Below are 14,160 nucleotides of genomic sequence, written 5' to 3'. Positions count from 1 at the left end.
CTGGAGTCAGAAAACGACTTTGCAATGACCATATTAAAGACCAGATTGCACAAAAATCACCAATGGATAATAAATCTAGGGGAATTTTTTATGAGAGAGGATATTTACATGTTTTAAAAGAACACCTGCACAGATAGCTTTTTGGTTGCAAGGGGTGGAGAGCAATTCATAATGGAAAAATTAGGCAACATATTAACTGAGTGATCAAAATTAATGTTATCTACAAGAGACAGGTGGACATCTCATGCCCCAAACAGGATACCCAAGGGACACAACTTCACTCATATGGAATCCTTACTAGAAATGTGTAATCTGAATCTTATCATGAGGAAATATCAAACAAACTCCAAAGAAGGAACATTCCATTTTTAAAAAATATTCTTTTAAAATATCAAAGACATACAGACAAAGAAAGGCTGTGGAAATGTTCCTGTAACAGGAGGCTAAAGAGATATAAAGAGTGAATTACAGACAATAGACTGCATCATGTGCTGAAGCAAGGTGTGGGGAAGTGGGGTGACATGAAGAACATTACTGGGACAGTTGATAAAACTGAACTATGAACAAGTAGATTAGATAAATATCATGACAGTGTTAATTTACTGACCTTGATAACCAAACTACAATTGTGTAAGAGAATATCCCTACTCTTAGGAATTATGCATGGAAGTACTTAGAAATGAAGGTCCATGACTTATCCTCAAACAGGTCAGGAAAAATAAGTGTGTGTGTATGTGTGTGTGTGTGTGTGTGTGCGTGCGTGCGTGCGTGCGTGTGTGTGTGTGTTTGTATGAGAAAGAGAGGGGGAGCTGATGAATGTTCTTTGTATTTCTTTTATTTTTACACATTTTTAAAAGTTTGAAACTATTTGCAAGTGAAAATTCAAAAATGGAGCTTATAGTCTAGCAGGAGGGACAATTGATAAATCAGTGAAGTATCCATACCAGGCAGAGTACAACAAATGCAGAAGGCAGAGCATGGTGCGATCATCTCCATCAACTTTCTTAGTTTTTTCCTCTGTGCAAATGTGCACGTGTATATACCTCTATCATGTGCACGTGTATATACCTCTATCATGGTTCCCTGTAGAACTCCCTCAAAACACTGCTGTCATTCTGTTTAATTTCTATTGTCTGTCCTTGCTCCCCATCTGTGAGCACAGCATGATGGTTGTGTTTACCATTGTTCTCTAGTGCCTAGCACAGTGCCTGACATAGTGAGTGCTCTGTAAGTATGCATTAACTGCACAAAACTTTAGGTGTGACTCTGTTGAGGGGTGGAACCAGTGGGTCTTGGACCCACCATCTTCTCAAAGAGACCTTAGGATTCTTCCTTTTCCAATAGCCACAGTCTAGGACATGGTAAGAAATGGTCTCTCTATCTTTGTAAGGCCTAAGTTCATTTCCCTAAGTTCACTCCCTTGATGAGTGTTGAGCTGCCCAAGACACACTGGTATCAAAGGTACAGAGTGGAAAGGAGACTCTGTCTGCTCCTGAAGCATGTGCCAGAGGACAGGAGCCAGCAGGTAGCCCTAACTGGGTCTGTCATCCTGGACGGGTGGGATCTGCGAACGGGAAACTTTGAACTATGGAGGTCTGCCGTGTGCCCATGTTCCTCCTCTCCAGATGGGTTTTCATTCTCTTCTTTAGGTTGCAAACTGGAGCATCCAGAGCCTGGGCCTGTCTCTCTATGCTGATCGTTTGGTGGGCACATACAGTGGGGGCAATAAGCGGAAGCTCTCCACAGCCATGGCACTCATCGGCTGCCCACCACTGGTGTTGCTGGTGAGGGCATCGCAACCGGAAGTTGGGGGGCAACCCTAAGAGCCAAGCAAGTCAGCATCTCTCTGGTCGGGGAAATGTGTCCCAGGTCCTGTGGCAATTTGTTTTCATCTGGATTGCACCCTGCATGGTTCCTTTTGAGCCATCAGCCCAGTGTTTGGTTTGCAGCTTTCAGGCATGGTCTGATTAGGAATTGCTGGGAAGTCTCTCCAGGGCCACAGCTCACCATGGGGAAGTTCTGTCCCCTCTGGGGAATGTTGGTGTCTGGTTGGAAATTACTTCAGCATGAGGAGGTCTGTGTGGGATACCTGTGGACAGACATGTTGATCTGGATCCAAGGCTCCCATGACTCTCCCCAGAGCTGGAGCAGGCCCAGGGCCCCAGACCTTGCAGTCTGAGGTTCATGAGGGCATGGGTCACAGGACATGGAGGGAGCCAAAGAGTTACCTGGGTTATCTTCCTCTCCTTACACACTTGTAGTTTTGTGTTGTCCATTTTGGTGGGGTTTTTTTTGTTTGTTTGTTTTGTTTATTTTGGCCTTTTTAAAGGATAATGCCGCAGTCTGGCTGGGCACAAATAACCGAGCCGCCACAAAGCCACAGCAACTACTTTATTCCCCAATTCTCACCGGCACTGCACACACACTACTCGGGAACACACTCCTTCCACCGGGCAGATTTCCAAGGCAGATTCCCGGAGCCTCCCTACTCCCGGAGCAGGGTCCATATACAACTCAATCAATCCAGCATCACAGCAATTATATACAGCTTAACTCAAATCATCATCTCAATGGTTCGCTGGCATCACCTTTCAACCATTCCCTCTGGCAATATGCCAGGCGTCATTCTGACTCGGCTGTGGCTCTCAACAGATAATTCTACCATTGCCTATATCAACTGTAACCTACTCTCAGGTTGAAGGAATCTAGAGGTGTACATCATGTTTCTTTACTCTGATTCACCTCCAGCCTTCCAAGTGCTGCACCCAGGTGCCCTTCTCCCATCTTGCTGAGCTGGGAAACCTCTGAGAAAGTATCTGTCAGCTCATCCTTCTCAGCCAGGCTGCTCAAAGGGAGTCAGCTGGCAGAGGCTGCAGTGACCCAAAAAGGCCAACTCCAAGTCCACATGCCCCGCTCTCTCTCCCACCCCACAGGATGAGCCCACCACTGGAATGGATCCTCAGGCGCGACGCATGCTGTGGAACACCATCGTGAGCATCCTCAGAGAAGGGAGAGCCGTGGTCCTCACCTCTCACAGGCAAGAGATGCCCAGGGTGGGGAAGGTGGGTGGGAGTCCCTGCCTACTGCCTCACCTCCTCTCTCCTGTACCACAGCATGGAGGAGTGTGAGGCGCTGTGTACCCGGCTGGCCATCATGGTGAAGGGCACCTTTCAGTGTCTGGGCACCATTCAGCACCTCAAGTACAAGTAAGCAAGCTGGGGTGGGGGGGGTGGCTCCTTTTTGCTACCTTTTGTGGGGTTGAATCAGGCCCTGTGTTCTCTATGGATGCTTGGGAGAATCCTGCTGCCTCTCATCCCACCTGCTAGTGGTAGCTGGGCCTGGTGCCCCCGAGGCAAATGCAGAAAGCATTGTGCTGATAAGTTCCTCTGTATTGGGCTAATTGCTTGTGGTTAAAACACTGATTCAATGTCACCTCACTTATCCTAACAGGTCCACTCTGGTCTTTATCATGAGAGGCCACATCCAATATAAGAATGATTAGGAGACCAAACAACTTGGAAACCAGATTTCTTCTCTAGACTATTATATGCTTTTAAGTTTGAAAAATGACCATAAGATACTAAGAATGCCAGTAGTCTTGATTAGAATTATCCTGTACCCATAAATTGTTGTAAATAATTCCTTATTTACAGTTTGTGTGCTGAAACTAACAACCAGTTAAAACAAGATTATCATTATATTGCCAGGTTCCCTTGCATTCTGACATGCCTTCTAACCTGGGAAAGAGTGGGTTTACAGTTGTGGATTTTATTTAACACACTTATCAAGAGCCCAGAATCTAAAATCATCAGCTAGTTGATAAAAGGGACATCACAGAATCTACCTTACCTATGCGGATGTGCTTAATCTTAAGGATCAGTGAAAGTGTATTTCAGTGAAAAGGTCTAGGGAGAAAGGTCTAGTAGATGAGCTACATTTGGCAAATGGATATTTGACCCTGATTTCTTGAGTAATTACAGTCTCCAAGCTGGATATTAGTGAGGACATCAGCATGTAAGGTCAGATCTGTGTCAGCAATTCCTTGTGCCCAACTGCTGAGAGATGACCCCATACTCCTTTGCCTCTCATTCTCCATGACTGAGGAGATGATTGAAGAGATGAGAAAGCATTTTCCCATGTGGAGGGACATCAATTCTCTGGAGCTGAAAGATGGATAGAGAATGGCCCTAGGTCAAGGAGGGACCTTACAGTGATAGTGTACATCATACACCCTGACCTAACCATATACAGATGCCAGAGGACCACCAGCACACTCTCTGGTAGACCATCCTTCATCCTCCCTGTGAAGATAACCAGCAACCTGGTGAAGGGAGGAAGGAAGCACCAATGGCCCTGTTTCTGGAAACTTCCTTAGAGAAAGCGTGCTATCTTCCCAGGCCTTTGCTTCCCCCTGGCTGGTGTCCTGAAGGCCAGTCAGCCCTTGCCACCCCATTCAGAATGCACTGGTCACATGTCTTTATCAGCGGGCCTGGGATCTCCACAGGGCTACAACCACCTTTGACTTCAGAAAGTACAACTTTGCCACTTTACCACACACATTCAGACCTTTAAAAACTGGTACCAAAAGGTTTCCCCAAGGACTACTACATTTCTTTCTTCTAGTTTTAAACACACACAGATGGCCAATGGTATGGGCCTAACCCCAGTGTGCAGGATGAGTCTACTCCTTATTTTGTGATTGCCTTTGACCCCCACCCACTGACAGGCCTGTACTTCACTGTGCATCCCTTAGGTTTGGAGATGGCTACATTGTCACAATGAAAATCAAATCCCCAAAGGATGACTTGCTTCCTGACCTGAATCCCGTGGAACAGTTCTTCCAGGGGAACTTCCCTGGCAGTGTGCAGAGGGAGAGGCATTACAACATGCTCCAGTTCCAGGTCTCTTCCTCCTCCCTGGCCAGGATCTTCCAGCTGCTCCTCTCCCACAAGGACAGCCTGTTCATCGAGGAGTACTCAGTCACACAGACTACACTGGATCAGGCAAGTCCACCCCAGGGCACCAGGCACAGGAGAGAAGACTGTGCAAAGACTGGGCCAGAATGCCAACATGGGCTGCAGTTGACACAAGAGGCAGGCATGACATTCCCGATTTTTAACACACTTTTGTCTCTATTAGGGTAAATCTTGATAAATCAGAAATTGTTTTCTAATAATGTTACTCATCAGCAAACAATGTCATTGATTTTTTTTTTAGATCGTTCTTCTTTTACATGTTATTTCTTTCTTGTTGTGTGTGGTGGTGGCTTTTTTTTTCAAATCAACTTTAGTGATGTGTAATTTACATACAATAAAACACACCTATTTTAATTGTACATTTTTGTGATTTTTTTTAAAGTTTTTTTTTTAGTTGTAGATGGACATAGTACCTTTATTGTATTTATTCATTTTTTAATATGGTGCTGAGGATGGAACCCAGTGCTTCACACATGCTAGGTGAGCACTCTACTACTGAGCCACAACCCCAGCCCCACTTTGGTGAGTTTTTATAAACATGTTCCATCTGTATTTTTATAATGTAATCACACTCTTTATTGTGGTAAAAATATATATGTGTTTGTGTAAAATATATATAATTTACCACTTAACCATTTCTAAGTGTAAAGTTCAGGAGTGTTAATTACCATCACCACCACCCATCTCCAAAACTCTTTTCAGCTTGCAAAACTGAAACTGTGTCCATTAAACTGTACTGTTCTTCCTCCTCCACTCTGCTGCTTCTCCTAGCAACTATCATTCTTCTTTCTGTCTCTAAGAAACTGGCTATTCTGTGTACTTCACACAAGTGGAATCATGCAAAATTTTTCCTTTTGGGACTGGCCTATTTCACTAAGCATAATATCCTCATGGCCCATCCATGTTGTAGCATGTGTCAGAATTTCCTTCCTTTTTAAGACTGAATAATATTCCATTGGGTTTAAATGCCACATTTTGCTTATCCTTCTATTCATTCATCAGTGGACATTTGGGTTCTTTCTGAGTGTTTTTTAAATGTCTTTTGTTCTTTACTAAACACCCTGAAAGACAGTTCAACAAAACAGTAGAAACAGGCAAGTCACCCTTTACTCCTTGAAGAGGAGCTGGCTCACCTGCTCACCTGCACCTTCTTATCAGCCTTGAGCAGGTGAAGGCCAAACTGGATTCCTTAGGCAGGAGTTGTGTACACTGAATGAAGATCAGAAAAAAAGTCAACTACCTTTTCTTAGTTCCTTCTTTAACAGATTAGGAAGGTGCTATCTGAGAAATTGCCTTGCCTTGGTTACTCCAACATCTGAACCCAAAGTCCTTTCAAACCTCTAACAGGAACTTCCTTGGCTTGGCTCAGATGCAAGCTCTGTCCAGGGCACCAGTGGCTGGGTTTGTGTGCATGTACCAGCCTCCCCTAGTTAGGACACCAGTCACCCCAGTAGGGCTGTATGATAATTGGAAAATACAGAGTTAACTGGGTGGGTCGTGTAGGGTGCTGTTTTTCTGGAGACATCTACTTACTCTTGCTCGTCGTTTGACTCCAGGTGTTTGTGAACTTCGCTAATAAACAGCAGACGGAACCTCATGACCTTCCTTTGCATCCTCGAGCTGCTGGAGCCCGCCAAAAAGCCAAGGTACTGCTTGAGGCAGATCCTGGGCTCCCAGGCCCAGTTGGCCCACTGTACCTGAGGTGACCCAAGGCTCACACATACCTCCTGCTAAGAGCTCCACTCATACCATGCCCCTACCATATCCTTGCTACATCCCCACCACTCTACGCTGAAGGTCTTGTTGTTCCTATTGTAATCTGGAAACCATTTGGATAGGGGAGCATATTATTGTTGTTGTTGTTATACCAGGGATTTAACCCAAGGGTGCTTAACCCCTGTACCACATCCCCAGCTCTTTTTATTCTTTGAGACAGGGTTTCACTAAGCTGCTTAAAGTATCACTATCACTAAGTTGCTGAGACTGGCTTTGAAAATCCTCCTACCTCAGCCTCCCCAGCTGCTGGAATTGCAGGCATGCACCACCATGCCCCAGTGGGAGAGCATTTTTTTAGAAGAACTTTCACACATGTTTTTGTTTAGAAATAAGAAGCATGGAAGATAGCACAGAATATGAAAACATTTTGTCTATTAGGATACTTGATATCTATGTCTGGTCATGCATTAGAATTTCAAAGGAAGGGAGTGAACCAGCATCTGTTTCAATGGTGGGCACATTTAGTTAGATCAAGGGCCATGTCTGTTGTTGGAAGGGGGCTCTTTGTTCTTTATAAAAGTATCAAGATGAAAGAGGAAGAAGCAATAGAAGGTGTAGATCCTGGCCTGCAATAACTCTTGGGTATGTCCAGGTACCTGCCTTGGCACAGTGCCCATGTGAGAAGCACACCCTGCCCTCCAAATTCCTCAGACGGAGAGATCGCTAGAGAAAGCATGGAAGTGCCAGTTCTCAGGTGACTTGACTTAAGCCTGGGGTTTTAAAGGGATGAGTTGACTCAGCCTTTCTCCCCTGACTTACCTGAAGAATAAACCAAATCAAATCAAAGCATTTTCCAAAAAGCAGAAGTATGCAAGATCTTAATTTTCCATAGATTTCTCATTCCTCCCAACCAATTTCTTGATTGCAAGAAAAAACAAATCTAGTGAATGACTGAGATACTGCTTTCCAAAACAGGGCTTGTGATGAATGTTTCCCTTTCCTTTTTTTTTTTTAATATTTTTATTAGTTATTGATGGACCTTTATTTATTTATTTGTTTGTATGTGGTGCTGAGAATCGAACCCAGGGCCTCGCACGTGTAAGGTGAGCCCTCTACCACTGAGCCACAACCCCAGCCCCTTTCCCTTTCCTTTTGACCAGTAGAGGTCTCACGGCCACTTAGCAAGGTGGAGTTGCCCCACCCCCCCCACCCCCCCACCCCCCCCGCCAAAATGCCAGGCAAAGACACCTATTCAGGGAAGGTTAGTTTTGCTGATTTCTAGTCACCATTTCTCACTTATAAATCTTGTAGTGGCTGTTGACACTAGTCAAAATGATTCTTTGAAATCAGCTTGCAATTATAAATCCTTTGGGGCTGGGGCTGGGACTCAGCGGTAGAGCGCTCATCTAGCATGTGCAAGGCGAGGCCCTGGGTTCGATCCTCAGCACCACATAAAAATCAATAAATAAAATAAAGGTACAAAAAAATTATGAATCCTTTTTATAACACAGATACATAATTGGGTAGCAAAATTGTTTCCTAGAACTTCCAGGGTCCACCCTGCTCCCCCCCCCCCCAGCCTCCATTGGCATACTCCATCTTAAAGGGCCAATACATCACCTCTGGGCCAGGCCAGGGGCACTGATAGTCTGTAACCTACAGCAATTAATTCCAAATTTTCCCCTTTATTAGACATAATTTTTAAATTATATTTTTTATATTTTGGCTCACAAATATTAGAAAATCTACTGTGACATATTTGTTAAATTATTTATTATTATTTTATAATAAATTTTTAAATTCAAACAATATCTCTAATTTATGACATACTATCTTTACAAAGGTTAGCAATTCCTTTGTATGTAAACAAACCTGTCATGAAACAGAGTTAATTACATTCTTGTTCATATTACACCACTTTAAAATACTTTTTTTTTAAGTACTCTACAGAAAAGGGTAATTTATCTCAAGGCATTCTAAAAAAGCTTTGCAGCTTGCTTCTGAACAAATGGGAGAGCTGAGCTTCAGGAAGTTCAGCAGGCTGTTGGCCTCACAGTCCCCAGCTGTGAGCAAGGCCTACACAAGGTCTAGAGACCTACTTATCAAGACCATTTTAAAGTTTGTCAGAGGACTTAGTCTTGGAAAACATCTTTTGGAATTAGGTTTTGTGTTATCTTAACCATCTATTTTATAAAAATAGGTGAGGATTGTTTTGATAGATGAGTAGGCGACAGATGATCAGACAACTTAAAAACATCCTAAATGGGTTTTAAGTATGTGGTCATCTGTGCTTTCTAAAGTCAGGAACAACTCAGATCAATTTCTGATCCTTATTTTCACACACTGTTGCAATTTCCCTGCCTCACTTTCAATCTTATCCATTTGTTTCCTTATGAAACTAATTTCATTGTTTAGAAGTACCTGATGCCTCATTGCACCACCTCAAAGCATATGCTGAACCTTGAATACAATAACAGTAGCCATTGCCTTAAGAGAATGGGTGATTTTAATCCAGAAAACTGAATAAACCACATTTTGAATGGACTGGGAAGGCCTGCCTCTAGCCCCTCTTCCCACACTCTCCCACACCTGTAGCAGGGATTGGTTCAGGAATTCCACCTACAATTTATGAATAGAAACAGAATATCTCCAGTTAGAAAGGTCACTTTGTCTCCTCTTCTCCAGGGGCATGGACTTGGTTCCTGAGTTTGATCTGGAGCCTGATATCCTGAACCCCAACTCAAATCCCACTCTATGCTCCATCCCCCAAATTTAATGTTCATGTTTCCTAGGAGCCACCTCTGTAGGAAGTGGACAAAGGAATTCTGGACTTGAGCCTGACCTGCCTTATGATTTCTTGGCTTTTAAGACAGTAAGGGCATGGTTACTTCCTTGGGCTAAAAAGAAAATCAAAAGACACCATAGCATCCTTTGGAGGTAGCAAGGAGGATGTGGCTTCCCTCTAAGATAGCAACCTGCATGCACTCCAGGGTGTGCGTGTGCATAAGGAACATGGACACCCTGAATCTTAAGAGCTGGGAACCCTGAACAATCACCTCACAGAAGAAGAAACAAACATGGCCCATAGCCTCAGTGATCTGACAGAACCACAGTTCCCTTAGCTGGGCTTCCTTCAAAGAACTTGTAATGTCTAAAAGCAGCTACTCCAGCTCTTCAGAAAACTTCGATGATAAGAGTCTATCTAACCTCCTTCCACAGGCCTGATATCCTTCAGCACTGCTCTTCCCTACGGCTGAAAGGAACGCGGGACTGCAGGAGCCTTTGCCCATGTGGTCATCCAAAAGAAACTGATCCACTACAGCAGCAAACAAACATACAAGGAGCACAGTGAACTCAGGAGGAGGCTCTTTCAGAAGGAAACCAGAGGGATAGCTCACCTGCAACACCTGAGGGTGAAACTGACCCCACCAAACAATAGAATAACCTTTCCATCCAGACCATGGGAGTAGAATCCCAGTCCAGCCTGCCATACCTTTAGCCTCAATATCACTCTTATTTCAAGTGAATCTGCTTCTGTGTATGTGTGGTGTGTGGATGGTGAGTTAAGTTTCATTTTCAAGGAGAAATAAAATGCAGTCTAATCACAAATCATCCTATTCACTGACCTCCCTGGTGTGCACCATCTAGAATGGTTTCAGATATTTTCTGTGGGAGTGTGCAGCTCCATATAGTGCCATAAACCTCCATGAGAGTTATTGCCACAGGAGCACTTTCCGCAACACAGGTAGAAGTGAATGGACTAGTGTCCATGTTGCATGTCAAATCTTTATAGGGTTTGAAGAAGACATCCATCTGGTGATGCATGTAAACACTGTCCATTGTCAGTGGGTATTATCTGAACCCACATTTCACATCTGTTTGCCCGGCACATTTGAATGCCTACCTCACAGGTATAATTAGGACAGGAAACAAAAGAGCATGGATAGGTAGGAGTGGCTCAGTGGCTGGATGAAATCTGACATGTCTTTGTAAACTTAGAAGTCAAGGCCTCATACAACACCAGGCCACACCCACCATGCAGACAAGTGTGTCCTATGCAGTGGTATCAGAGGGAATGGGTCATGGGGCACATAAAAGCTCACCAGGAGCTAGAAAATGATAGTTTTAAATCAAATCATTCAAAAGACTGTGGATGAGGAAAGCAAATTGACTTCTCTACCAAGACAATCTTCCCTCTAGGACCTGTGGCTGGGCTTCGTAGTGCTTATACCCAGTGTGCTTATTTTTGAGGAGTATTCAAGTTGGCAGGTTAGCCTAAATCTCCCTGAAAATGAGTTAACCTACTGAAAGATTCCCCCCATCTTGGTTCATTAAGATTTATAAAAAGGAGGGGAAGAAATAGAGAGAGTCAATTCAGAAAACAATACCACATAAAAGATGTTTCAGGCATATGACTTGCTTTCAGATTTTTGAAGTTTCCAGTTCTTCTTTGGGGAGCTCAAGTTTTCCAATAGCTGTAATCAAAGGAGAAGCTTCTTTCAGTGTGAGTAAAGAGCTCACAGAGAGCTTCATGTGTGCCTGTCATTCCAGCTTTCCTAAGAGACAGGAAGAAAAAACAGGGGCAGCAAAGCTCGGGGCTTGGAGGAAAGAGTCTCTGTGAAAGCTTGGGGACTTGCAGTGCAGCCCCTGTGAAGGAAGTTCTGCCCCAACAGGATTGTGAGATGGTGGAGAAAAGGAGAACATTTCCCCTGGTAACAGAGAGTGTTAGCCTTAAAGGACGGCTGTTTCAGGAACCCAGACGATTGAGGCTCAAGTTTCCTCAGTATGGTGGTTTAGGGCCTCAACAGTTGTCCTGAGAATAACAGTTCATTAATCCTAATATTTACAAGTAAAAAGATAATTATCATATTTTGTCCAAAATGATCATCAGATTTGGGAAAGTATGGGTAGGAGAAGATTCAGATTCACAAAAGCAGGCTTACAGAGCTAGAAAATACCTCAGCATTCAAAATCTAAGATCCATATAATTGTTTTGTTTCCATTGTTTTACTTGATAATGAAACAAAGTCCTAGAAAAATTAGATTCCTTGACTGGTCATTCAGCCTTCCCTGCGGGACCCAATCTGGTCCTCTTCCAGCTGCTTCTCTCACAGGCAGAGTTCACAGGTACCAGGAGACATGACCTCTGACCCCAGAACTTTGAAATTCTCTGTCCAAATGGTGTAAAGCCTGCTTCCAAGCCCTTTCTGAAGCAAGGCTGAGCTCAATCATGCAGACTGGTGTCTGCACATGCCACATGAAACCCATGTGAAAACCGGAGAGGGAAGGAAAGGAGAGAGAGCCATGGGGCAGCCCACTCTGCACCACCATCGTCCAGTGTGGAACTCCAAGGAAACCAAGAAGTTGACATTTGATCCCAGGTCATTAAGAAGTTCATTATTTAGTAGTTGGTTCACTTGGTTTATAAGTTACTGAGATGGTATAGTATGAGGATCCCCAAAATATGTGTTCTCCTTGGGGTCTTCCCCATAGCTCACCATGCCACATGCTCAGCTTTCTGAACAGGTGTCCATATTTATCAAGGCTTGAATGTGGGTCTTCCATGAGGCAAGCTTTGCTCAGACTAGAGTATTCCTATTGATTTTGTATACTGTTAGCTTTCACAAGGGAGCACAGCCTATTGTAGTCAAACCCCATGATCTTATATCGTGGTGAGTTTCAGGGGACACTCCGTTCACAGAGTTCTGCAGAGACAGCACCTGGCCAGAGAACATTTCAGGCATGCTGTTCAGTCGCAGAGTTGTTCTTGGTTTCCAGCACAGCTTGGTAGTCTCTTTGGTCTTGAATGATACTGACCACTGAGTTGATCCTCCTATAGCTACCAGAGAAGCAAAGGAGTAAGAGAGAAGGGATAGGGGAGAGGAAACAGCAGAAGAGGAGCAAAGAGCGCCCAGAAACTCCATATACTGGTAATGAAGCAGTGAACAAGACCAGACTTTGTCTTCATGATTTGACTATCTTTTTTTTTTTCTTTTTTTTCCCCCATACTGAATCCAGAGGCATTCTACCTCTTAGTTACATTCCTAGCCCCTTTTTACATTTTATTTTGAGATAAGGTCTCGCTAAATTACCCAGGCTGATCTCAAAACTTGTGATCCTCCTGCCTCCTACTTGAGTAGCTGGGATTACAGGCATGTGCCGCCAACCCTGGCCATGGTGTTAACATGCTAGTGAATGGGTCAGCAGGCTTTTCATAAGAGAACGTATGTAATGAAAATTTTCAACTTTTTAGGTTATATGGTATCTACTTAAAACTACTCAACTTGGGTCCTGTGGCCCAGAAGCAGTCACAGACAGTACATAAAGGAACAGGGGAGGCTGGATATGGCCTGAAGATCATTGGGTGTCAACCCTTCCAGGGAGTAAACAGAGGGATGTATTAGAAGGACCTAAAAACAGCTTCAGGTGCCTTTTAGGAAATCACAATACCACTTGTTCCCTTTATTCTGTTATATAGTTGGGACTTGAAATAACTCTAGCTGGGACCGTAGATGTAAGTCTAAGGTCAGAGAATGGGAACCATTTTCAAGTTAGAATCTTTAATTTTTTATCTCCAATCTTGACTGACACCCCAGCGTACAAGATAATCCCTACCAATAACAATTGGCGGCAGCCAACCTGCAGGAAGGTATGACAGCCTAGGATTTTATCTGCCTCTCCCAACCACCTTGCTTCATGCAAGATAATTTATAGGCACAGCACCAGTTCCTCCCTAAACCAGCAGGTGTCAGGGACCTGGCTCTGAATATCCATGCTGGTTCCCTCAGCTAGGGAGCTCTATAGAAACAAAATAGCAAGATCTGAAGGTTGGTTCATTTTTTAGTTTGGGTTCTTGGGTGAAAACCAGGGCAGAATCAGAAAAGCCCATTTATTTGTAGTCTCCATGTTGAAGAGGAGTACCCTTTTTTGGAGTATCCAGTGATGTTTACCACCAGAGAGATGATGAGCTTTGAGAACTACAGAATGCTAAAGTAACTTTACACTTCATTATTTCAATTGTCCTCAGTCTCTGAAATTCTAAACCAATTATTTTCCTGTTCAGTTATAGGCATAGCTCTTCTCCCCGTCCTAGAGGCTCAAGACCTCAGAATCCTCTTCCTCCTCCTTCACATCCTGCATTCTGCCATTTGCTGAGACACAGCTTCCCACACTACAAGGTCATTCCCAATTCTCCCTCTCTCCTTGCTTTTTATCACTGCCCTTTATCATTTCTGCGTGGGTGATGTTCCAGCTCCTAAGTGGGCTGGCCTGTCCTCTCCCATGTCCATTGACACTCCATTCTGTTTCCTCTCCTGCTTGGGCTGCCTCCCCACTCCAGGCCATACCACCATACTCCTCACCCTGACTGGGGTGGGACTTTCCACCTCAGGCCACCTTCCTACATGGACCTTCTACTCACCTCACCTGGGCTCCTACAGACTGCTCAAGACCACAGAGGCTCTCCTTA

At 44.0% G+C, this 14,160-nt stretch overlaps 1 protein-coding gene across 1 annotated transcript in view; it reads left to right on the top strand.

The window, feature by feature from the left end:
• Positions 1-14,160, top strand: part of Abca4 (ATP binding cassette subfamily A member 4) — a 157,365-nt gene that overhangs the window by 116,697 nt on the left and 26,508 nt on the right. The window contains exons 45-49 of the mRNA XM_071618614.1: positions 1,650-1,784; positions 2,934-3,037; positions 3,114-3,206; positions 4,754-5,003; positions 6,533-6,622. Coding sequence (XP_071474715.1) covers positions 1,650-1,784; positions 2,934-3,037; positions 3,114-3,206; positions 4,754-5,003; positions 6,533-6,622 — 672 coding nt within the window. The remainder of the gene's footprint in view (positions 1-1,649; positions 1,785-2,933; positions 3,038-3,113; positions 3,207-4,753; positions 5,004-6,532; positions 6,623-14,160) is intronic.

The sequence above is a fragment of the Marmota flaviventris genome, chromosome 10 (genome assembly GCF_047511675.1).
Source record: "Marmota flaviventris isolate mMarFla1 chromosome 10, mMarFla1.hap1, whole genome shotgun sequence".
NCBI classification, from domain to species: Eukaryota; Metazoa; Chordata; class Mammalia; order Rodentia; family Sciuridae; genus Marmota; species Marmota flaviventris.
This window is presented reverse-complemented; position numbering and strand designations above follow the sequence as displayed.